Source organism: Rousettus aegyptiacus, unplaced genomic scaffold, assembly GCF_014176215.1.
Source record: "Rousettus aegyptiacus isolate mRouAeg1 unplaced genomic scaffold, mRouAeg1.p scaffold_m13_p_1, whole genome shotgun sequence".
NCBI classification, from domain to species: domain Eukaryota; kingdom Metazoa; phylum Chordata; class Mammalia; order Chiroptera; family Pteropodidae; genus Rousettus; species Rousettus aegyptiacus.
In genome coordinates this window covers 47,333,910-47,358,073 of record NW_023416284.1, presented here as the reverse complement: position 1 = coordinate 47,358,073, position 24,164 = coordinate 47,333,910, and the positions used below count along the sequence as shown (strand labels likewise).

The window sequence follows — 24,164 nt, the reverse complement described above, 5'->3', positions numbered from 1 at the left end:
AAAATATTTAATAATATATTTCACATATCCAAGTCTCTTGATGATATCTCAAACTGCCAGTATATTTTAAAAATCATTCAAGAAGTATTTATTGAATATCTACTATTTGCTTAAGAATAATTCTGAAATATCCCTTTAACCACCTGTTAATTGATTCTAAAAGCAAAACAATGTAAAACAATATAGTTTTATTATTAAAACTACTTGGATTCTACTGTGGATTTCATAAACACATTATTTTTATTAATTTCCTTATAATAAAATGTGATTATTTCTCAGTTAACTAAAATTCCAAGAATAATCAAATTTCTAAATAATGCAAATTACAGAGTTCTCATTTTATACTCCATTACTCAGCCTCTCTTCCATACTACAAAATCAAACAAATTCAATTCTCTGAAAAAACTGATTAGAAAAACCCGCAGATAGCATAAAACAACATATTGATTAGAAATATTCATGCAAAAATAAAAAACTAAAACTTTTATGAGGCATTAAAAGATAGCATTTAAGTGTCAGGATTCCTGGGTTTAGATCCTCGCTCTGCCTCTTAGTATCTTGAGAAAATCACTCATCCTTTCCTCATTTGTAAAATTGAGAACATGAAACTTCCTTGCTCCCAGAAATTTTGTGAAGCTTAAATACATGTAAGACATTTATAAAAGTATGTCTGATACATGGAAATATTAGCTGTTATTCTGTAATCTAAAAGTAAGATGCTTGGTATTTCTACTCTCAATATAAGTTCTTAAATTTCCACAGCTCCCTAATTGCTCAGCTATACTTTAGTCGAAATCGTAGTAGACAGAAAACTGCCATAAATTTAGTCCTTAACTCAAATAGGGCAATATTCTCCCTCCAGATAAAAAATGGCTAGAATTAGATACACAAAGGTAATGACTTAAAACTCAACAATTATGAAAACAGTCAAGTGTTCTCAAAAAGTCAGCAAAAAAAAAAAAAATGTTACTTGCTCTCTCTTTTTCTTTTGAGTCATTTTTTTTTTTTTTTAGGGATAAAATACAATCTCTTAATTTTTTATTGTTGACCCTTTTCAGGTGATGTTATATTCTTTTGAAACAGCAGATTTTATGTAATGATTTAACTTTATTTAAAAATTTAATTAAATTGGAATATCTACTGCTTTTTCCAGGCTGAAGACATATGGTAGGTACATGTGTGTTGGGGTGTGTGGGGGTAGGTAGGGAGAGAGAGAGGGAAAAAAAGAGAGAGAGAACACAGAAAAGAGAATACGTGAGAAGCAAGATAATCTCTACCACCATATTTTAGCATCTGGCATAAAATGATGTAATTGCCTTTATTTCCCTCTAGACTATAAGACATTTAAGAATTAAGTCCATCCCCACCACCTGACATAATGCATTGCAAATAGGGAATGTGATTATATTAACATATTTGTAATAAGTGTTTACAGACCACGAAGGAAAAAATATTAAAAAGGAAATAAAAGGAGTAATGAGAATACTGAGAGAGATGAGGAAATTTTTTGTATTACTCAGGTAAGACAGTAGACCAGCCCTGAGGAGATACTGCATAGGTAGATGTGATAAATTTGCTAATGCTTTATTAATAAGAATAAAAAATGGTCATTCCTTGCTTCATCTAATTTCTATTTATTCTAATTGGATGAAGAAATGGGTAGTTAAGTACCTACCTGATCATCAATCCTGATTCACAGATTAGATTTCTGGTGAATTTCCAGGTAATATAGAAAAATGAAGAATATTTGTCTTGGTGATATTGGATTATAAAAAACTGTAAAATCAGAAGGAGTTCTCAAAATACTAAAGATGCGATTTATAAATGTTCATGGAGTAAACCCATCATGAAACCTATTGTTTTTATTATGCTTTTCTATAGGGAGATTATTTGAGGATCATATGGCCTTACTTCAAAGCAGATATTATTTCTGTTTGCTGGGTAGAGCTTTTTCCTCTTGACATCTTTGAAGAAACCACTGTTCTGCCAAATAGCTTCTTACCTCTTGCCCCTTTTATGAGGTGGAAACAAAATCTTCCAAACAATATTAGACACCGGTTTGAACAAATGTAACTAAAATGTTGATAAAGTGGAAGTTCTTCAATGGTGATTGAATATTCTCCTCACTTTTTTTAAAATGTGGATTATCACTGTTTTTGTTTTTGCCTGTTTATTTTGGGGAAATATTTGGAAAGTTTCAAAAAGTAAATCAGATTAACTCCTATAACTGCTGGGCACAGCATTTTTCTTTCATATGCTATCCAGAATTAATGATCAATGATTATATACTGCTGTTTTTATAGGAATTTTTAGAGTTTATTTTCCCACTTCAATTTATTATATCTTCCTCATCTAAGGAAAATTAAACTTCAATTTATGAATGGCTAAGTTTTCCTAATTTTAAGGAAAAGAGCTATAGTTTTCTAACCATTATTTATTAATATCATAATAGTAATATTAATAAATGATTATACTATTTTATGGCACCTCATATATTTAAGGTGTTTTCGTATTTATTCTTTCTCATTCTTTACATTTCTGTAAGAGTAACAGAATTCAAAGAAACTAAATTTCTGCACAGATAATTCTCTTTATGTATTTTTCATTCCTGTGGCTCATATTTGATATTATGCCTGCTAATGAACTGTCTAGAACTGGACATAATATAATTTCTAAACAGCACATCAGTTGACAGATGCAACTAGCCCATGGTTGGCATTGTCAGGATTAATTGGACACACCATCAAGTTAGAAACCTGGAACATGGCATCTAATACCTTTAAAATGCCCCAAAGACATGTCTTCACCTGACATTCCAGTCAATTTTATATTAGTGTATCAGTTGTCATTAAAGCCTTTACAATTCCCAATTTTTGCTGACAATTTTTGGAGTATAGTAGGCTTCCTTTATGCATAACATTATATATTCTTAGGCTTCTGCAAAAGTTGCAAAAGTTCACCACAGCTAGCTGACAAAGCAATAATTGTTAACTGTAACATTTATTGTTAATATAATTAGACTTTGTTTATTCTGATTGCTAACCAACTTTGCTAAGAGCAATGGCAGAATACAACATAACAACGTGAGAGGAAGAGTAGGGATCTAACTATTAAGATCTACCATGTGCTAGGAATTTACTCAGTGCTCTATTTACATTATCACATTTAATATAATAACTTGATGAAACAGACATTATTAGTCCCAGTTTGTAAATAAAGAAACTTAAGCATAGCTTTTGTCTTCAATTTATACTCTAGTTGGGGATACAGAACAAAAAAATCAAATTAGTTAATGATCTTTTGGGAAATTTTAGGATATAATCAATAACTTAAAGAACCAGTAGAATCTCTAAGTTGCCAAGACTGATATTATGACTGTATAATATTTGGAGATATTTCATGGATAATATTCTTTCTTACATTTTTTTCTTATACCTCTTGTGTCCCTTATAACTGTGGAACCAGTGGCCTTCATTGCAGAAAGAGAGAGTGAACATAGCTGAGAACAAAGAAGTTATTGCTCAACCTTGAATTTCAAAGTGGAGTGTTTAAAGTCCTTATGAGGCACAATAGTCAGAAAGCCAAATACTTGTCGAGATAGAGGCTTTTCTTGGGATTTCAAAAGCTGGCCATTAAGTATCAAGGATCAAGCTAGGATAAATGGGCATAGATTATGACTATCAGCCACAAAGCACAAAAGAATGATTGATGACTGAATATTGATTTACTACCCCCAAAGGAAACAGCCATCTAATCATATAGGAAAAGAGAATGACTCGAAGTGAACAAAATTAGAGAATGGATACCATGGGTGCCTAATGGTCAGCCCATTATTAGAATTAACATCTCGGAGGGGGGGGGGGGTGTGTGACAGAAACATCCAAGTAGCTTCAACGGCATCTCTTCAGGGATTGATTGTGCTTCTCTTCCCAAAATATAACCATTAAAGTGTATAAGCCTTTTAAAACTCCCCTGATCCACAACTGGTATCTGAGCAACACACTGAGGTTTCTACAGACATGGGGCCAGGGACCACTTCATAAAGTTCTTAATACTCAGTGAGGTGAGAAAGTTTCTGAATGAAGTTTCTGAGGCAAACATGAAGTGCTGAAAGGATGGGTGTATCTGAAGGAATAAGGAGTTTAGATAAGGAAAGCATAAAATACAGATAGATACCAGAGTGGTTAGTGGTCCAGGTGGGATATATAGAAATGCTAAGGGCAGCTGCAGTGAGGGCAGGTGACCCAGTGGTTCGATACCTCAGCAGAGGCCAGAGGAGGAGGAAGAGGTTGGCTGAGGGATCAGTATCTCAACCCCTGTCTGTTGTCTGTCTCTGTTGCAGGCAGTGTGCATGCACCACACACGTGCCAAGAGCAGCAGCGGCATGGAAAAAAAAGATGGAGAACATACTGTTTTAGACAAAAAGTAACTTGATAAATTTGTCGAGGAAATATAAATTTAACAAGTACAAAATGAGACCTTGTAAGATACTTTCATATCTTATAAATAGATTTTGAGAGTTGTATTTGGCACATCAGAGTTTATGGCTGTGACTATAAATTTAAACCTACTAAAAAATTAAAAACAGCTAGCCTTTAATACTTTATAAAACATACCTATCTATTTATTTCATTTGCTTCTCATTACCAAATGGGGAGGTAGATATTAATATTATTTTTCTTCACACATATGAGAAAAAACCCTTAGAAAAATTATGTAGCCTGTTCCAAATTTTCTAGTTATTACTTATAATGCTAGAACCCAAATCTAGGATTTACAATGCCAAAGTTAATACTTTCTTAATTATTTTACATTGGTTTTATTTTATGTTGATATATTCAATTAAAAAAAAAAAACTAAATGTTTAGTATATTCTTCATCTTCATCTAACAGGAAAAACACAATTAGAATATAGGCCTAAACTAATTATTTCTGATGAAATTAGTAATATGTATATGCATAGGTTAGTTGTTAAATTCTTATCAAGTTCACTTATTCTTGCTATTCATTTATTCCTCAAATATTTATTGAATCGATACTGTGTGCTAAGAGCTGGAAGTACGAAAAGAAGATACTATTTCTGATATAATGTTCATCTCAGTAGGAACAACACATAAGCAATTTAAATATAATTAGCCTTTTGATAGAGAGATATGCAAATATTAAACAAACAAACAAAAACAGAGGAAAAGCCACTAACTGAAAGGAGAAATGTTATAGAAACTCTTCATAGAGAAAATGACACTTGGAACTAGAACCCAAAGAATGAGAACAAGTTTGCCAATATTTCTGGCAGATGACATGGCTTGGGGCAAGGCAGGGTATATTTTTGGAGCTTCTAGTAGCTCAATATAGCCAGAATATTAAAAGCACATAGGAGAAGAGATAAAGCAGAAGTCACTGAGTGTACACATAATCCATGTCCAAGTCAGAGCACAGAGAATCAATCAGGGATGGTTTTCAACCAGGAGAACTCTCCTAAGTAGACCTGTATTTTTGCCTCAAGATTGAGGAGCCCCATAGAGGTTGCACTGGAGAAAGAATTCAGAGGAAGGGAGGGGTCAGAGGCCACTGCAGTCAGGCAGAAGAAACATAAAGAGGTCCTGACTTGGGAGGCAGTAGTGGGTCAGATGAGGGAGAAGGAATTTGAAAACTCTTTAGGAATTAGAGATCATAAAACTAGGGGGACAAAAGCATATGCTGATAAAGGAAGAAGGAAGAGATTTTAAGTTTGGGTGACTGAGTAAGCAACATAAACAATAATCAAAGAGAAATAATTTAAGAAGAAAGACATTTTCTATTAATAAAGTACTATATGATATTATACCATATTTTAACACAAGCATACTTAAAAATACCCCAGATAACAAGCAGGCATCTAAGTATACAAGCATGTACAATATTTTTCTTCAGATAAATAGACTAAAGGCAAGAAAATGATACCTCTTATAAATGGCATTATTTAGATACAGTTGTGAAAAGGACATGAATGTGTGGGGAGTTACTAGAGTCTCTATTTTGTTCCTCAGAATTCAGAAAACAATAAATATAAGGTTTAATAATAAATGGGATTTCTTAGGATCTTAGGTTTTGTTGCTTAGTAATGAACAAAGGATAGTATTTTAGAGAAATATAGAATTAACATTTACGTAGTGTCCATTAAAGCCTTAAATGATACTTGAAATGTCGAGAATATAGTTTGATAAAAATGCCTTTTTTACATTGATATTTTGATTTTAAAAATATTTACATTGGCATCTAGTAAACTGAAAAGACTTATTTTATCATTATAATAAAAATACCATTTATCACAAGTTACTGAAATTATTTTAAATAAATGGCATCTTTTGTATCAACTAATCCTCCCTTCATCTATCAGAACAGGATGACTTGGCATTATTTGCCCATCAGAAACTGAGGCTCAGAGAAACTAATTTATCTGTAGACTCACAGCTGATGAAAGGCAGGGCTAGAACCTGTTCCAGACCAGCTGAAGCTGAAGCCCTTGCTCCCGACCACAAATTCTACACAATCTCCCTTCACGTTTTGTCTTTATAATCAATAGAAGATATATTTCATTGTGATCTAGGACGTAAGAACCCAGTAAAGCAAGTGGTATGAGGCTAGCATTTATCAAGCCTCGACTAGTAGTACTAAGCTCTTCACTTGTTGCTTTGTATCTATTATCCTGTGTGATCTTTAAAACATTCCTATGAGGAAGCCTGGTCCCTTCGGAGAACTCAGCCCAGTTTCAACAGAGTGGAATTAGTGTAAAGAAGTAAGAGAGAATAAGTCTGAGAAAGTTGTAAGTTGAATTTGAAGTCTTGTGAGCTTCAACTTAAGAAATGAGCCTTTTTTAAGCAGTGGGGAACTATTGGAGGTCTCCCAGAAGGAAAATTAATTTTTCAAGGAAGTCATTCACAAAGATTAATTGGACAGATGGGTGAGGGAGACTGAAGTCAGAAAGACCAATTATAGCAATATATTACATTCTTACACATAGAGAAGGAGGTAGAAGAAAAGACAAAAACTTTTAAGTAGGTTAAAATTTTAAATTGACAGAAACTTAATTTTATTATGAAATTCTGGTTTATCATTGAACATAACGAGACAGTAAGCCTGGCTGAATATCAGACCAGCTCTTCGTACCTCCACTATTTAACAATAGTAGATTTAAATTTATAGAACCCCTCCATTCTCTACGAATTAATATAAGAATCCATAGTCCTTTCATTTTAAGAACCATTTTAGTGAGCCAAAATTTTTAGTTAGTTCATGTTCACCGTATTTGAGATATAAAAAAACCCAAAGACATTATCTTATAAAATACATAAGGTAAACAAGAACAGTTTGCTAATTAAAAATTTTAGAAGGATATATTTCTTCATAATAGATCATGTAGTTCTTTCTGAATACACTGGTGGCTGGCTCTGTCATTCTGACAAGGTCAGTGCCCCTCATTTAACTGCCTGCAAGTGTTTTATCACATACTGTACTTCTAAGAAATATTTATTATCATCACTCACAATTTATTCTTGACATCTGCAGGCTTTTTCAAAGCTTTTCTTTTTGTATTTATGGTGCAATAAGTATAGACATTATGGGAATTATTTTAATAATAGTGACTTAATTTACAAATATATAAATTATGTGCAAGATATAGACTATCATCTTTTCAAAAGCTTTGTATTTCATCGAGCCTGATCTCTTCAAATGATACCCCTAAAAAAAGGATTAAAATACTCTACAACATAAAAAGTTTCTTATGTAATAATAAAACTTCCCTATAATTCTCTAGCTTTTCAACAACAAAAAAAGTACTTTTTAGTCTATAAATTGATTTGCATGCTTCCCGTCTGCCTCTTGATTTGGCACAAAGACCTTAATGATACATATATATTATTTCTTTCCTAAAAATCATATTTGCTCACAGAGTTAGTGAGGATTACACGAGGAAAACCATATGTAGCATGCCTAGATAAGTTCCTGAAATGATAGCAGGTTCCCAATAAGTGCGAGAGCCTTTCTTCTATTTTATTTCATTTTACATAAATTCATTTTGAAGCATTTTTGTAAATGTTCAAAATAAAACATTTCAAAACATCAGAAAGATAAAACTGTAAATTAGTATAGCAGTTCACACTCAATGAGCACATATGAAACTTTGTGAAGCACTATACCAAAAGGCAATATAATAGCTTTTTATAGGAAGTAAGCATTCAGTTGAAATAAAAAGGTAGAATGTAGGAGTTATCCATGCAAAAAGAACAGTTAATGAGAATAGCACATGTAAGGCTCTGAGGTTGTTGGGAACGAGGCCTTTTCAAGGCATTGAAAGAAGGCCAGCATTTTTGGACATGTAAGAAAGTGAAGCTGCAGTGTGGATACTAGCCAAACTTGAGGAACCTTAAGGAAAAAATTATGGATTTTGGTCTTTATCCCAAAAGAAATGGTAAATCAATAAGCCCCTTTCAATAAGGAAATAAGGTGATTTGATTTGCATACCCAGAGTATTACTGGGACAATAGTATACCACTTTGTCTTTTACATAAATTATTTAATCATTACAATATTTATGTAAAATGGGTATTGTTATGCTCGTTTCAAGGGTGAGTAAACTATGACTATGATGTAGAGTTAAAAATAACTTTCTTAAGGATACCTTGCAAGAAAGAAACAGAAAAAATTTAAATTCATAATTTTGGTCTCACTGCAATTTAACTATGCGTGTCACTAAACCACAGATGCCAGCAAGATAAAATTTTGACAGATATTTGATAAAATGTTCAGTACTAAGGTGATGGAAGGCAAGAGAGTAATATAGGCTAGCCAACAACGGTAATAAAAATTCCATGTCTTCTAAAATAGAAGACCCTCAAAATACCTTCAAATATTTCTGTTATATAGGATAATAGAGAAATGAAATTCTGTCCACCTTTGGTCCTACAGCTCTTTTTTGCTGATCAGTCTGGAATTCACTTTCATAAAAACTGTAAGCAGTCTCAACAGGATATTTAGGATGAGGGAAGGAAGTGATCCCAAGCCCAGACAAGTACAGAAACAAAAGCCATCCTAATGAGCCATATCAACAAAATGAGTAAATCATTTCATCTGTCTCAGATTATCCTGGTGTTGTGTTTTCTCTACCATTTTGCTAATTTAGCTGGGCGCAGAAGATATTCATTAAGAGGTGGAACTGGCAGTCTCAAATACCTTTCTGTCTTGGAGAGACCTCAGATACACACTGATAATTGGTATGATAAAGTGAAACCATAGGAGAGTCTTTGTGTCGATAACATCGCCCTCTGTCAATCGAAAGAAAAAAAATGAAGAGCTAATGCAGGGCAACTCTATTTGTATTCAAAAGACAATTTAAATGACCTTCGTCAACTCTAAATTTGTTGATAATTTGTAGCTGAAAAAAAAATGCCTATATTTTCTCATAATTTCTCCAATTGGAGGTAAAATATTTTTCTGTTAAAATAGAAAGTGAGAAATTATAAAGTAATTATACTTTAGCATGATAATTCTTGAATATAAAATATGGTTATTTTCAAACATAGCATTTTTTTTTTTTTTTAGTCTTTGATTTATGCATTGGAGTTTTTGTACTATTTCACCCAATAAAAGCACTCCATGATTACAAAAATGTTTGAAAACACCCATCTAGTAGTAATTGTTACCATTCGAAGTAGGAGCCCAAGTGGTTTCAAAAGCACACCAAAGGAGGTTAAACATAACTTTTGAAGAAATGATTTTAATTAAAAGTAATCCAATTTTAATAATTTTGTTTAACAAAACAAAAATAAAATTTTCTTTGTGAAAATATGTTTCATAAAATACATGTATTACAAACCAAAGTGCTAAAGTGGAACTGAGCAAAATATATATATAAAGTATATATTTAAAAATATATAATGTTTAAATATACATTTAAAGGGCATTTAAGATGAACTGATAGCTATCTTGAAAGTTTCAAAGTACATCCCTTCTTAAGATCAAAATCACTCTATAGATCCTCCAGATTTATATAAAAAAAATAAAATTTTATTTCATAACTAAGCTTCAGTGCTTGAAAGGATATAAAATTCTGTTTCCCCAAACAAAACTGAATCAATATTAACCTAAACTTCAAGATGAATGTTATTTTATACCAGTGCCCATGCTAGGGAATTAGCAGGGTTTATCAAAAGTAATTTGTTTGAGAAATTTGTAAAATACATTTCGGCTCAACCAAATAAAAAAAGAATCAAAATATATTCACAAATATTACTGTATTAAACAGATCTGCAGATTGTCCAGGATTAAAACAACAACATCTCTCTCTCTCTCTCTCTCTCTCTCTCTCACACACACACACACACACACACACACACACACACACACAAAGAGACCTAGTGAAATTGTAATTGATATGTACTGCCACTCTTATTTTTGGTGGCAGTCTATTTGAAAGCAGTTATGTTAAGGTAGGAAAACTCAGAGTATACATGCTAAAAACGCTACTCAAAAGATAGACAATGATTTGGAAAGAATCAGAGTTTCTAACAGCATCGCTAAGTCTTGATAAAAGTTTAGATGTTCATTCATTCATTTTCTTGCCACTCCATACTTGGTTATATGACTAGCTTTGGCCAATGGAATGTGTGAATGGCTAAAAGATGCTATGTGTGAGCAGAAGCTTTCACTGAACTTTAGTGGGTCAGATTGAACTCTTGCTGCTGCCCTCTATCAAGAAAACAACTAATCCCCAATGAGGGTTACTTCTTCATCTTGGATGCTGGAATCAGAAGACTGGGTGAACAGGGCCAAGCAGAGTTGTTGCTGCCTCACATAGCTATAAGAGAGAAAAAAATGTTTGTGGTTGTAAGCCATTGAGATGTCCCGCAATTGTTAGTTAAAACTGCAAATACTAACTGGAGGAAGGGGTAAAATAACTACCTTGATCCTTCAAACCAGTAATTGTTGGTAACTTGAAGCTTAACATATTTCAAAATAATGTATCCATGATATATGTACATGGAAAAAGAATTACCACTGTTCTTATATATGCACTCTCTGGGCAGCAATTTCTAGTGTGTCCTAACTGACAGAAAAGCAGGATATTATAAATGTGATGGGCTCTAGGAAAGGGACCACACAGGATGATTGCAAATGTGTGTGGCCTTGCCCAGAGAAGTCGATAATATGGATACCTGGGTAGCTACAGGGCTACAAGAGGCTACTAAGTACTTGAGATGGGTTATTTAAAACAAACTGTACCTATGGTTAACACTTCTCTGCTCATTGCAGTAAACCAAATATAAAAGGACAGGGGGTAAGCCGTTCTTTCCAAACTTTAAAACATAGCAGAAAAAGTTGGAAAAATTTAGTATTTAGAAAATAGATATGCATTCACGTTTTCTTTGCATGTATGCTTCTATAATTGCTACATCAAGGAAGAGCAAATTTTGCACTAGGTCATAAACACTTCTACTCAGAAAAGACATGTCTCATTTTTTGTTCCTGTTGCATTGGCCAAAGTAAGTTATAAGCCATGTTTAACTTCAAAGAGACACTGGGAAGTACAATCTATAATGTTCCCAGAAAGGAAAGAAATGAAATTGAGGGGAACCACACTAATGGCTACAAGAATCACTTAAAGGCATTTGGAAGCATAAGTGAAACCATTCATACAACCTTCATATTTTTTTTCCTGCATTATGCTATGAGCTAGTTTGCCAGGGATACAAAATCAAGTGAGTCATATGTGTGTACTGGTTTTGGAGACAGCCATTTAAACAATTACGTAACGATGCTACGAATGAAGCATATTCACATACTGAAGTATCCCAATAAAGACCAACGAAAAGTGATCTTTGGGTGATGACACAAATCACACAATTTCAAGGTTGGAGTATTTAAAAAATGCAACATACAGATGATGTATATAGAATTTTAGACTTCAAAGCTATATAATTTTAGTAACCAAAGTTACTTTAATAAATTTAATAAAATTTTTTAAAAGGTTGGTTAAAAAATGGGTAACCCAGGAACTCTAGTTTCATAAGCTATAGTCATAGTCTATATTTTTTTCATCCAACTAAGAACTCTAACAAAAATCAACAAACTTAACAGTGATCTTTACTTAACTTTAGGTTAAATGTCTTTCTTGACTCAAATCCAGAAGAGAGTACAAAACTCTTCAAGTAGCATTGTAGAGTTTTTTGTTGCCTTCCTTTTCAAGGTAAGTACTAGAAGCTATTATGTTACTTTTTATAACATGAGCTCACCAGATTGTAATTCTTGACTCCTTATAAAATGTTCTACCTTCTGCATAAAAAATATACTATTTTATCCATTGTTAAACACTAACAGAGACATAAGTGACATTTAAGACAAGAACATGTTCACCTATATTCCCGAATTCCAAATTCAACTTTCTTATTTCTGCATTCCTATGTAGCTTTCACATATAATCATACAAATAAATTCTACCAGGAAAAGAGGAGATTAGGAACATATTCCATTCAAAAAATTATCTATAATTTTATATATACAAAGAAGAAATGCAAATTTGGAGCTGTCTGGTCACACTTAGAGCTAAAAGGAATGACAACTGCATCCCTAAGACTGATTATAAAGAGACCGACATGTCATTCCCTTAGTAGCTACCATCAAACCATGTACTCAGGGCTAAATTTATGCTAATTAATAAATAGGAGACAAGATATATAACTTGCCAACTGCTACAGAAGTGTCCTTGGCCTGGTTCAGGGAGTATATTTAGGGAGAGATACATAAAGGCCTTAAAGGTTGACATATATACAACTATATTTAGGAAAAACAGATGTTAAACACTGCTTATACAAACCTTGCTCTAACTTTTTACCTACCAGCACATTTTAGACTTTGAGATAAATGCATTCTCAATTTTACCCATTGTCTTCTTAATATTCCAGTATATTTTCATAAATGAGCATGTATCTCATCTAAATATAGAATATGATCCTGTTAATCTATGTATTTATGAACTATTAATAAATCATATTTTCTTTATCATTTTTTGTATAAAAAATAAACATGCACTATAGTTCTAGTAGTTTCATCCTGTACCAAGGTACAAAAATACATCACCTCTGCGGCTCTCCTGCCTTTTTCATATCCCACTTTGGAGGCTATTTGTTTGAGTTTCAGCAGCTTGCTTTTTGTTTGCAAGAAGCAAACCTTAGATATGTCGAGGCAGAAAAAGCAAGCAAGCAAGCAAAGCTAAGCAAGCGAGCAAAGCAAGCAAACACAAAATACCCATAACTCCTCATATTATAAGTCTAAATAAGCTCATTAAATAAAATAAGATACTTTGAAAGATAAAACAGGTATTATTATGGTGGTAGTTCAAACCCTGGTAGAGCTTGACACCTTGTCTTATCTTTAACACCTAGTCTTAGGACACTGAGATTTTGTCATGTAAAATGGTGTGTGGGATTATATTCACAGATACAGAAATATGTTCCGTTCTATCACGCCCACGAGTCCCAGAACAGTACATTGAAAGCTGGCATGAATAAGAACGATTCTACAAATAAAAAGCATAGCTAATGTGCTGATATGTAATGGACTAATTTAGTCACCATGGTGTTTTTTTTTTTATTCAATTTTAAGCATTATTGTACTAAGACATTTTAATTTGCCTTTTAAAGAGTGTAATTATGTATGACTATGTAGGTATGTCTTGTTAAATCAATACTTTTGTTTGTTATGTCACTGTATATAAACCAAATACATATTTTAAGAGATTACATCACAATTTCAAAAATGCTTTATAATTATTGCTAATATGTTTTAGCAGTTAGGGCAAAAGACATCTTGCCTTAAGTTTCCCAGTAACCAAATCTTCTAGGTAGAGTGGATTCAGAATATTAGCATTAGAAAAACCATTAAATGAGAAACATTTATTTCAAATTTGTCTCATGAAACCAAAGTCATAACAGATACATAAATATATATTTAGTAGTAAGAAAGAACTTATTTCAAAGGATCCTTCAAAATGTAACTGTGAGAAAAAATCATAGAAGTGTGTATGTTTCACAAATTCTAACTATACTGTATTTTATTTTCTCGATTAGAATGTTTTCATAATTAATACTTAAGGTAATATTTTATAGAAAAGTCTAACTTTTACTTTAAATCATTCTCATTTTTGGGTAAGAAAACTCACTAATCTTTAAGTAAATTATCAAATTTAGAAGATAATTCATTTATCTGAAATGAACTGACTAGTTCTTCATCATCTAATATTCATTTAGTTGGCATTATATTAAAAAGATCAATAATTCCAAAGAACATTTTAATTTTCATTAAAAAGGGTATAGTATCCAAATTTAGGATGCTTTAACATTAGTGAAATTAATTTCATATTTCTTAAATAAAGATATGTTTTAAAAATAAAGTAGGTAATAGATGTTAAATTTGTAGCATTAAACTGCCTAGACAGTCAAATCAAAGTGGAAAGATAAGGCAACTATCCAAAAAACTTAGGCCAAATAGAAACTCAGGCCAAAATTCTGGCCAAAAATGAAATGAGAAAGAAATGTATTTTGGGTAGGGTCACTATTTTGGCTGGCTTCATTAATTAGATTAAAGATCTTTTTTCCTATTTCCTTTTGCTGTGGTGTAGAGGACTCCAACAGTGTCAATGGTGTGGTTTTACTGGTGGAGGTTGGGAGCCAAGACATCTGGTTCAATTTCTGTCTCTCTCACTAACAGTTGTATGATCTTGAGCAAGAAAGCAAATGTAGCTGGGCTCAGTTTCCTCTTTTGGAAAATAAGATTCTCTCAAATCCTTTCTATCTCTGAAGTGTTAGGAGCTTAATGAAAAAGTAAGATTACAGCTGCGTGTACGTGTGTGTGTGTGTGTGTGTGTGTGCACGCGCGCACGTGCATCTGTGTATGTGTGTGTGTATTGTAAAACAGAGCAATTATAGCTGTGTGGGTATGTGAGAGGTATGCCCAATGTTCAACAATATGGTATTACCCTAAGGACATTGCTAATATTTAACAATCACCGAAAGCTTAAATAGGTATTTGATTTAATTACAATAGCTTTTATAATTGTCTTAAGAAAGTAATCACACTTGAAGTAGGGAAGAAAATTTTTTCATGTCTTGAATTACACTGACTCAGAGTAACATGGGAGTAAATATTCGATGTGATATCAGTGCTAATATATGTGGTCTGAGCTACATCTCCAGAACTACAGTGTTGAGTGCATTAAATGCAAAACACTTAAGCAGTTACTATTCAGAAGTTGAATCATTTGCACTTTTAAGTTATTTTAGTTACACCATTTGTGTCACATTATTTTTTAAATTCAGCTGACATATTTTAGCTTTGTGTCCATTAGTCACCTTTTAGTGCAACAAATGTCTTCATAACGCTTAGGCACTGTCTCCATAGGTTCATTTCTTGCCTTTCCTTGTATTACCAAATAATTTATAATGCTGCCATCCATCCATAAAACATTTTGCCACTACCCAAAAATATCTTTATGTATTTCAATATGATAATATCCTTAATAGTTATGTTTTTTCTTGGTGAATTAACTCAAACAGCTCTTTTTCAACTGTTTTTCCCATCTTTTCCTCTGCTAACTCTGTATGCCATGGTTCCATCTTCTCTTTCTTCCTATGAAAATCTCATGATAGTGATACTACTTACACTATTAGTATTTTTCTTTTCAGGTCAGTTGCCTCTTCTCTATGATTACAACCATCAGCTCCTTACTCATTTTCATACTAGTTTATCACTTGAATATCGCAACATTTAATTCTATCTGAACATTTACACCCACACGCATCCATCCCTCCCCCGCCTCCCTTTCTGGCACACACATTTACACATGTACCCTACGATTCCCTTGCTTTCAACTTAACGAATTTGTTGTGCTACTACCCTGGGCATGGTATCACTATTTTCTGATGTTAAATGTGCTCTCAGTTTTACTAAACATGTAGAGCAAAAATATTCTGGCACAACTGAAGAAACTACATCTTTAAGAAGCCAATAAATTAATTCTTTAAACAATGTAAGCATCTACTCCATCATTAAAATCTTTAAACAGATCATGTCAATGCTAATGTAAATTTCAATACTTCATCTCTGGTAACTACTGTTGCTTTCATGTGTATTAAAGTAAAACAAAATTTTGTTTAGAGATTTTAAGTAATTTATCAAGCAGCGAACAATGTAATGAAAATGAGTGTATGCAGAAAATCCTTTGGGTTATTAAATTTACTTAATAATTTTCCATATGTCATTGAATGATAAATGGTAATTTTTCTATTATAGTTAATAATTTAAATAACACAACTCTCCAGAGGCTTACGCATCAAATATGTCACCATAGTTTCAAACTGGACATGAGAGCCACTGACTCAAAACTTGCATTATTGAAAACTTCCTTTATGGACTTTAATACGACAGATTCTAACAGCTTATTAAATGTTTCTGTCATGAATTAATTATGTCAGGAAGATTAACACCAGTAATCTTCTGTACCAATATTAAATGATAGTCACAGAAGTAATATAGTGTATCATTGCAAACACGTAGATCACTTTGAAAAGCTGGTTCAAAATGTCAATTTTTCTTTATTCATTAGGAAATAGTTCTATGATTTACAGATTTCAGTCATTTAACAAGCTCCAATCTATGCCTACAAAGCAGTGAGCATGGAATGGAGAAGGAGGTGCAAGAGCCAAATTTGGGTTTAAATCTTCATCACTTTCTACCTATGTGACATGAACTTGTTGCTTGTTGTCTTTGACCTCAGTGTTCTAATCTTTCAAATGGTGAGAATAATGCTTCTTATAGGATTACTTTGAAGTAAAGCACCTGACTCATGGTAGGTGTTTATCAACAGATAGTTGTTATTATGATTACAGTTCATGTACTCTGGTAAGGGAAGCAAGATGACAGGGGTGGTTCCTGATCACAAGAACTCATGGATTTCTGGAGCATAATCACCTAATTCCAAGGTGTGTGTGTGTGTGTGTGTGTGTGTGTGTGTGTGTGTGTGTGTGTAGTATATATTATATATAAACTAAATGTCATTTATATACAATCACGTGTGTGCGCGCGCACACACACACACACACTATAGGAAAACTTATTTGTACCAAAAAGTTTATGAAGTTTATGTTGCAATCTTCTAAAATGTCCAAATGCTTTCTATGTACCACTTTGTCTTATTATTTGCTGTTCACTAGAATTATAAATTAGCAGTTACATATGATCTCTATTTTATAGCATTAAAGGAGGCTGATTTATATTACCTAAGATGGCATATTAATTCTGGAGGTACCTTAGTTTTTCTTGCTTCTCTTTCACTACCTCAGCATGATTCACTAGAGCATTTTCTATAAAAAATATGAATATTTCTAATCATGCAAACTTGATTCACAAAACACAGCTAAAAACTTTATAAAGGAAAAATATTGATTTGTAGTCATCGTCTTCCAAATATCACTGATTTATAGTGCCACTTTTAATTTTTATCTTTCACTGACAATTTATGATTCAGTATTCTAACACATATGGCAAAACCTACCATCTATGCAGCCCCTTTCTGCTTTTATGCTTTTTCAGAATAGAATTTAATTGCTACAGTATATGGTCAGATTGTATTATAATATTAAAATTCCATTTTTTCATCCTGAGGCATTAAAAATGCTCCATTGAATGCTGATGTGGTCCCCAGATTAAAGAGACTGAAAGTGAAAACTTCTCAGAGGATCCTAGAATCACCTTCGATGTGTCTTTCCTTGGAGATAGGAATTAATTACTTAATGGTCATTTGGCTTGGCACAATGTAAAGGTCTGTTCTGTGTCATAGATTTGAATTAATGGCTCCCCTAAAGTCATCTTGCAAATATACTTGACTGACTACACTCACTCAAAAAAGACTGTGATTGATACTCTACAAAGCAGTCATTGTTATTGGAGAAAACAAAATACTCCAAATAATGTCTTTTTCTGATGGTGTGATCATTGTAATTGTTATACTCAGCAAATAGTATATATTCTTTAAATAAAGTATTTTCCAAAAGTTATTAAATATTTTGTGTGAAGGAAGAAAGTGTAATAAGAATCCAGAAATAACTCAGATGGTAATTTATCAATAGTTGGTTACTCTGTGTACTCTGTTCTTTTGGGTATGGAATGAAGTTATAATGTCATGGAATGTGTGATCCATCCTTGTATTGAGGCCATAGTCATAAGACAAAATTATAGTTTAAATAAATATAATTTTGATACATCAATTAAAACATAACATCTTCAATTTTCAACTGTTCTAAAAGTGGACCTTATAAGTAACAATTAAAGAAACCAAGTGTATTATATCAAGTATTAACATGTGTTATATACTGAAAATAAGAGATATCTAAGAAATATCCCTGGGAATTAACAGCATGTGGATAATATAGTTATTTAGTGACTTTCATAAGTGATAAAACTTCAAAATGATATTAACTATACTTTAACAATTTTTAAAAAATCCAAAGCAAGCAATTATACACACTAAAAGACTTTATGCTATGTTCTGTATTTTATAGAAGCAGAAAAATTAAAGCTTACAAAACAAAAGTGGAATATTTTAATTTAAAAAATTCATAATGTCAGCCTAAAGTAGTGCTAAAATTCTGAATAAAACATGGCTACTGTAATTGGACCAGGTTTATTTCTTTAAGAAGTTGCTTCTAATTCTGAAGCTGCATATGTGCGGGCACACGTGATGGAGAATGTAAAGGTTGCCATGGTAAATATACATCTTTTCTTGGACAGTTAAGTATAAAAATAAAATGTATAAAGAACTCTCACTTCATAATATGTCATGAAAATTGACTCTTTCCTACCACAATAAATTAGTATGATGCAATGCAGCATAGGATAGAAATAGCCCACATTTTAAAAAATTCAGTACATTAAGATGGCTTAATAAAACATGAAGTGAAAAATGAAATAAGAAATCTACAAGTCAGGTAACTTAATTAAATGTTAGGTCTAGAACAAATTCTATTGCCATTTAACTAATAAATAATCACACCTTAGGACATTCCACAGGCCTGAGACATCTTCCCAGGAATTCGAATGTAGAAATAGTCAAACATCTCTGTCAAAATACTTCAGTTTTATGACTCTCATTTTTAAGGAAAAATAAAATTATTCCTACATTCCTACTTTCTCATTCTTTCCCGGATCAACGGTTTCCAAGAAGCACAAATTTGACTGTTCTGTCTTTTGCAAAACGATCTCGTGGTGGTTCTCTTAAGAGTCTGTAAAGTCAGCTCAACGGACGCCTGGATGGAAGTGTGACACTTGGACTGGGGATGTGGCAGAATCTGTTGCGAATCGCAGCAGGTTCTGAGGCGCTGGAGAACCCACGTGTGCAGGGGCTGGAGAACTTTTCCGACACGTCTCTGGGAAGGACCGCCTCACTTTTAAACAGGGGGCTGGCTGGGTTGAGGGGCAGGATGGGAGCTGGGCGGTAAAACAGGAGAGGTGGGAGGCAAAGGCTAAAGTTCAAGCCCTTCACAGGTATCTATCTACCTGTGCTTCTCTATCCCCTATTCTCCCCCACCCCCGCGGCCTTACTCCCTCCCACCGTCAACTTTAATATTTTTCCTTCTTATAGGAGGACTTAAGCAACCGGGATGCCGAGCATCTCATAGGCTCAGCCTGAAACAAAGAAAATCGAGTTCCTAATACTGTATCTTTCCCGTTGCAGAGATCACGTGTCCTGCTTTCACTGGAATGCACTCTTCTCGCCCACGCTATAAAATCTCTATTGTGCTTAGAAATTCGCCCAGGTAAAAATATGTTCACATACAAACTGCTTTTCATCTAACAAGAGCCACATTTCAACATATACAGGTACACATATTTACGTGCTGACCCAGTTACCACTGCAGGTAAATTCGATGTGTTGAAAGTGTAGTATGAAAGTAACCAAAAAGAGCAGGTGGAGGACCTTTATGTCTTTTTAAATTCCTTTTGAAGCAGAACTTCGAAAGGAACGTGGGAGTCGTGGGAGTCGCAGATGGTTCCTTTCTGAAGCCGATTCCCTGGAGTTGTGAAAGTGACCCCTTCCCTTTTCTGCCTGGCGCTGCGCCCTCTTGCCCAGCCCGCTCGCTTTGTCACTTGGTGGGGAGGAGACAGCGAGGAAGAGGGCGGAGGCGGGTCCTTTATTCAGCCCTGATGGCCAAGAAGTAGTATAATGAAGCAACGTTGCAGCCATCTCCGTTATTACGAAGTCACACTATTTTTAAAGGCATTCTGTTCAAGCCCCACTCCCTCGCCCCGGTTCTTGACTCTGCAAACCAGTTAAGACTAGCGATCTCGGAAGCCAATCTGATTGTCCGTGAGCTGGGGTGCCATGATTACAGTAATGTTAATGCGCTTCCCTCCCTCTTTCCACATAGGATGCAAAACTAGTCCTGCATCCTTAATGACTCTAAGAGGAGGACACGGATGCTGAAGAGGTCTCAGCAGTGGGATGGGAATAGTGCAGGCTCACAAGCTTTGCCGAGCAACACAAAGGAGATGTGTGGGAAGGAGTTGTCTGGCTTAGGGGGAGGGAGGCATGGTTCTCCCTGACTCCCAGGGAAAGCTTTCACTCCATTGCTCCCCACTTCTTTCCATCCTCTAGTCTGTCATACTCCCTTTTCTCTCCCTTTTCCCTCTAACCCCACCCTTTCACTTCAATCCCCAATGGCATAAAGATCTTCTAATTGTATTTTTTCAAATAGACATCAAACAGCAACAGTACACCTTCCAAGATAAATGGACAAATGTGACCTGCCACAAGTGTGTGTGTGTGTGTGTGTGTGCGTGTGTGTGTGTGTGATGATCAAAACAGCGCTTCACCCTTAGACATCTTCAGGGAAAAAAAACTGGAGATTCCCGTGATAATAAAGAGGAGCTAAGACTAACCTCGGCTCGACCAATGGTCCCAGCACCAGCGCCCAACATTCGCTCTTTACCTTTCCTTTTTGCAATATGTAACCCTTTAGGGTTCCCTATCAGCCCAGGCCACTCAGTGTTCCCATGCAGCCACACAACTAGCACCCCATTTTCAAACGCCCTGCAACCTACCACATCCCCGCCGCCTCCGCGGGCCACCGCTCCAGCAGCTCCCAGAGAGCGCTGAAGGCTCGTGTCCTCCCACCCCCGCCCCCCGTCGGCCGCTTGGGTCCCACACCTCCAGCGCTCACAGTCGCCGCGGCCACACGCAGCGAGGCCCCCCGCAGTCCCCTTGGCCACCGAACAAAAGTATCCTACTCACATTGCCGGCAGGAGAAACTGCCCATGAGGTTCTGGAGAGACTGAATCGTGCAGCTGCCAAGGGCTATTCCTTAAAGTGTCTGGGTCCGCAGTGGAGTGGACACGAGGGTCCTCGGAGGAGGTAGAGAGGAAGGGTTGTGTAGGAAGAGGAAGAGGAGGAGAAAGAGGGGATTCCAGGCAGGTGCTGTGTTAGACCATAACGCCGGTGCCCTTCAGGTGGACGGCTGGAGAGGTTCCGGCGGGAAGCGGACGAGGGGAAGCCCGAAGCGCCGGCGGGGGTGGCAGGAGCGCATCCACTACCCAGCCTCCGCCTGCCGTGCGCGCCGCGCTAGCGACCGCAGCAGCAGCGGCGGCGGCGGCGGCGATGGCAGAGGCACAGCTCTCTCCCCACCCCCAGACGCCTCCACAGACAATAAATCCTAGGCGGAGAAGAGAGGAGCAGAAAAGCCGAATCGTGCACCCAACTCTGTAACACCCCCTGCCCGCTGCCGCGCCTCTGCTGGGCAAGGATCCCCGGGGACCAGGGTGCAGTGGGCGGTTCGCAGGGGCCGTGCGCTCTCGTGGCTGCAGGCGACAGCACTGGCCCGAGTGGGCAACTGCGGGTCCCTCTGGCGAGAACCTGCTGCCCAGGGCTGGGTGTCCGTGGTTTCAAGCTCGGGGTTCGCCCCAAGTGGAGTCCTCCTCGGTGCAGTGGCTCGGTGCACAGGTGCCAGGATTGGCAGGCGAGGAGGCGCTGCTCTTGGCTCTTGGATGTCTCCTCGCTCTCCCCGCCCCCTCTTTTTCCCCACCCCCTTTTCCGACGACACTAGCTGCAGCTGCTTCAAAGTGTGAAAAATGTCAAGGATATTTTACAGCGACAGGAGGGGGTGACCACGTTCACAGCTCTCGGCCCCTTTTTGAGATTCTCGCTTGCCCCTCTGACCTCTACTTGGGCTCTACCAAATTGTGAGAAGAAAAATCGCAGTCCGGCGGAGAACTGAAAATGCTCGCTTTCTCCCGGCTCTGTCACAAGCTGCCTTTAGAGAACGGGACAACAGGCAGAGCTCTCTGGGTTCCTTCTGTCGCCCCTGGTGCGCGTGGCAGGTGCCGGAGGCACCGCGCCGGGTAGCACGCGACTACCGGCTCCTCCTGGTGCGGGACTGGCCCTGGGGACTCGCGCGGCGCAGTGTCCCGCAGCGCTGGCGCCTTGGCGGCAGAAGCGGCTCCCGGCCTCTTTGCCTGCCTGAGCGCCCTTGCACCTGCACGAGCTCAGTGACGCTGCGCTCGTGGCTCCGCTGGATGCTGCTTCTGCTTTCTCAGCAAAGAGGCAGCCAGGAGCGCCTCCTCGGGGTTTCCTCCCCCGCCCGCCTTTCCTGCTGCAGGTTGTTGGCTGCCAAGGAGAAAAGTCTCTGCTTGCGGGTCGGTCGCTTCACATCAGTCAAGGCAGAGACCTTTTGTGCCTGCTCTCACGTTCACTTCATTTTTTAGGGGCCGGGGTTGCTGCCCTGGCAATGCGCAAAAAGAGAGGGGGTTTTCCAACTACCCTTCATGCTTTCAACCGCTGCTCCTCCTGCCATGAACATACTCTCATACTCACACACACTCATGTGCTCCCTCACATAAAGGCACACAAAGACACTATTCTCACACACTTCTCTTTAAACTCTCATAAGCAAGAATATGTTAAACATATTAATAAAGCTTGTACTATATTTAGACCTCTTTTATTCTCTAAACCCACCTGCTGAATTCTCTCTTTGAAAATGGCTTTACCATCCTGAAATCATTCTTTTGTGGAATATAGGCTATAGGTGTTGCTTCTTCATTAGAGGAGAGAAAGAATCTTCCCTTTAGTTCTCTACATTGCTAATACAGTCAGACTGCATGACATTCAATTGCCACTCTGGGGAGGATGTAAGCTCACAGCTTAGTAAAAAAAAGAAAAAGAAAAAAGAAAAAGAAAGAGAAAAAAGCACTTGCTTATATTCTTAGATTTGCAATGCTAAAATCTTCAAGGTCAAAAATCATCTCTGGCTGCTAGGGATTTTCTAGGAAGACACTTTGGAGGCTGACATCTCATCTGCAGAGTACCAAGAAGGATTATTTTCCACTTTATCTGGGCCATGAAGGTGGGCCGAGTTTTAAGGACAGCTTCCCAGTATTTCATATGATTTTCGTGTACAAGGAAAAAGGGGTGAGATACATTTTGAAAAGCCAGATCATTTGAAAATGTGTTATAAAACACCAGTGAGAAAGGATTCTGAAATGGCAAGGAGATGAAAAAAACTGTTAAAAGGACAAAATTTTGACTCGACCTCTATGTAGCTTTATTTTTTCATCCATAGATTTGTTCATGTAAACATTTTGCCACATCTCTGTGTGTCAGTGGAGTCATATGAAAAATTTTAAGTACTGATTGAAAATCTAAAAAACAAACCAAAAAAACCTGACACAACAATTATACAATTGTAGCAATTCTTTATAGGCTTCCAGTTCTTTTGAATACAGTGTACACAAGACATTCACACAGCATTTTTTTTTCAATTACAGTTGTCATCTAATATTTCACATATATTCTTTCATTTAATCCTTTCCTAAAACTACTTGGTGTTATCTACACTTACAGGAACGACACAAAGGCTCATCTCAGGAAGGTACCCAGTTGCCTGCACTTGAACTCAGAATTTTTTAACTCCAAATTAGATTCCCTTGAACCAAAATATTTGATCAAAATTCTATGAAAAATCGCACCAATTACAAGTAACTACAGATCCTTGCAAAGGGGCAACATGCCTACCAACAACATTATCTCCCATGTGTTAAGACGAATTGTTTTTCTAAGTTAAAACAAACTTGTTCCTTTC

General features: G+C 36.1%; 1 protein-coding gene across 7 annotated transcripts in view; it reads right to left on the bottom strand.

Annotated features, from left to right (window-relative positions):
• Nucleotides 1–22,854, bottom strand: part of LRRC7 (leucine rich repeat containing 7) — a 440,527-nt gene extending 417,673 nt beyond the window's left edge. For 3 of the 7 annotated variants that reach the window (XM_016148942.2, XM_016148946.2, XM_016148945.2), the window contains exon 1: nt 21,323–22,854. In XM_016148942.2, coding sequence (XP_016004428.1) covers nt 21,323–21,324 — 2 coding nt within the window. In that variant the 5' untranslated portion in view covers nt 21,325–22,854. The remainder of the gene's footprint in view (nt 1–21,322) is intronic. The other 4 variants (XR_004955289.1, XM_016148947.2, XM_016148944.2 and 1 more) reach the window with 3 other exon arrangements.
• Nucleotides 22,855–24,164: the final 1,310 nt, after the last annotated feature.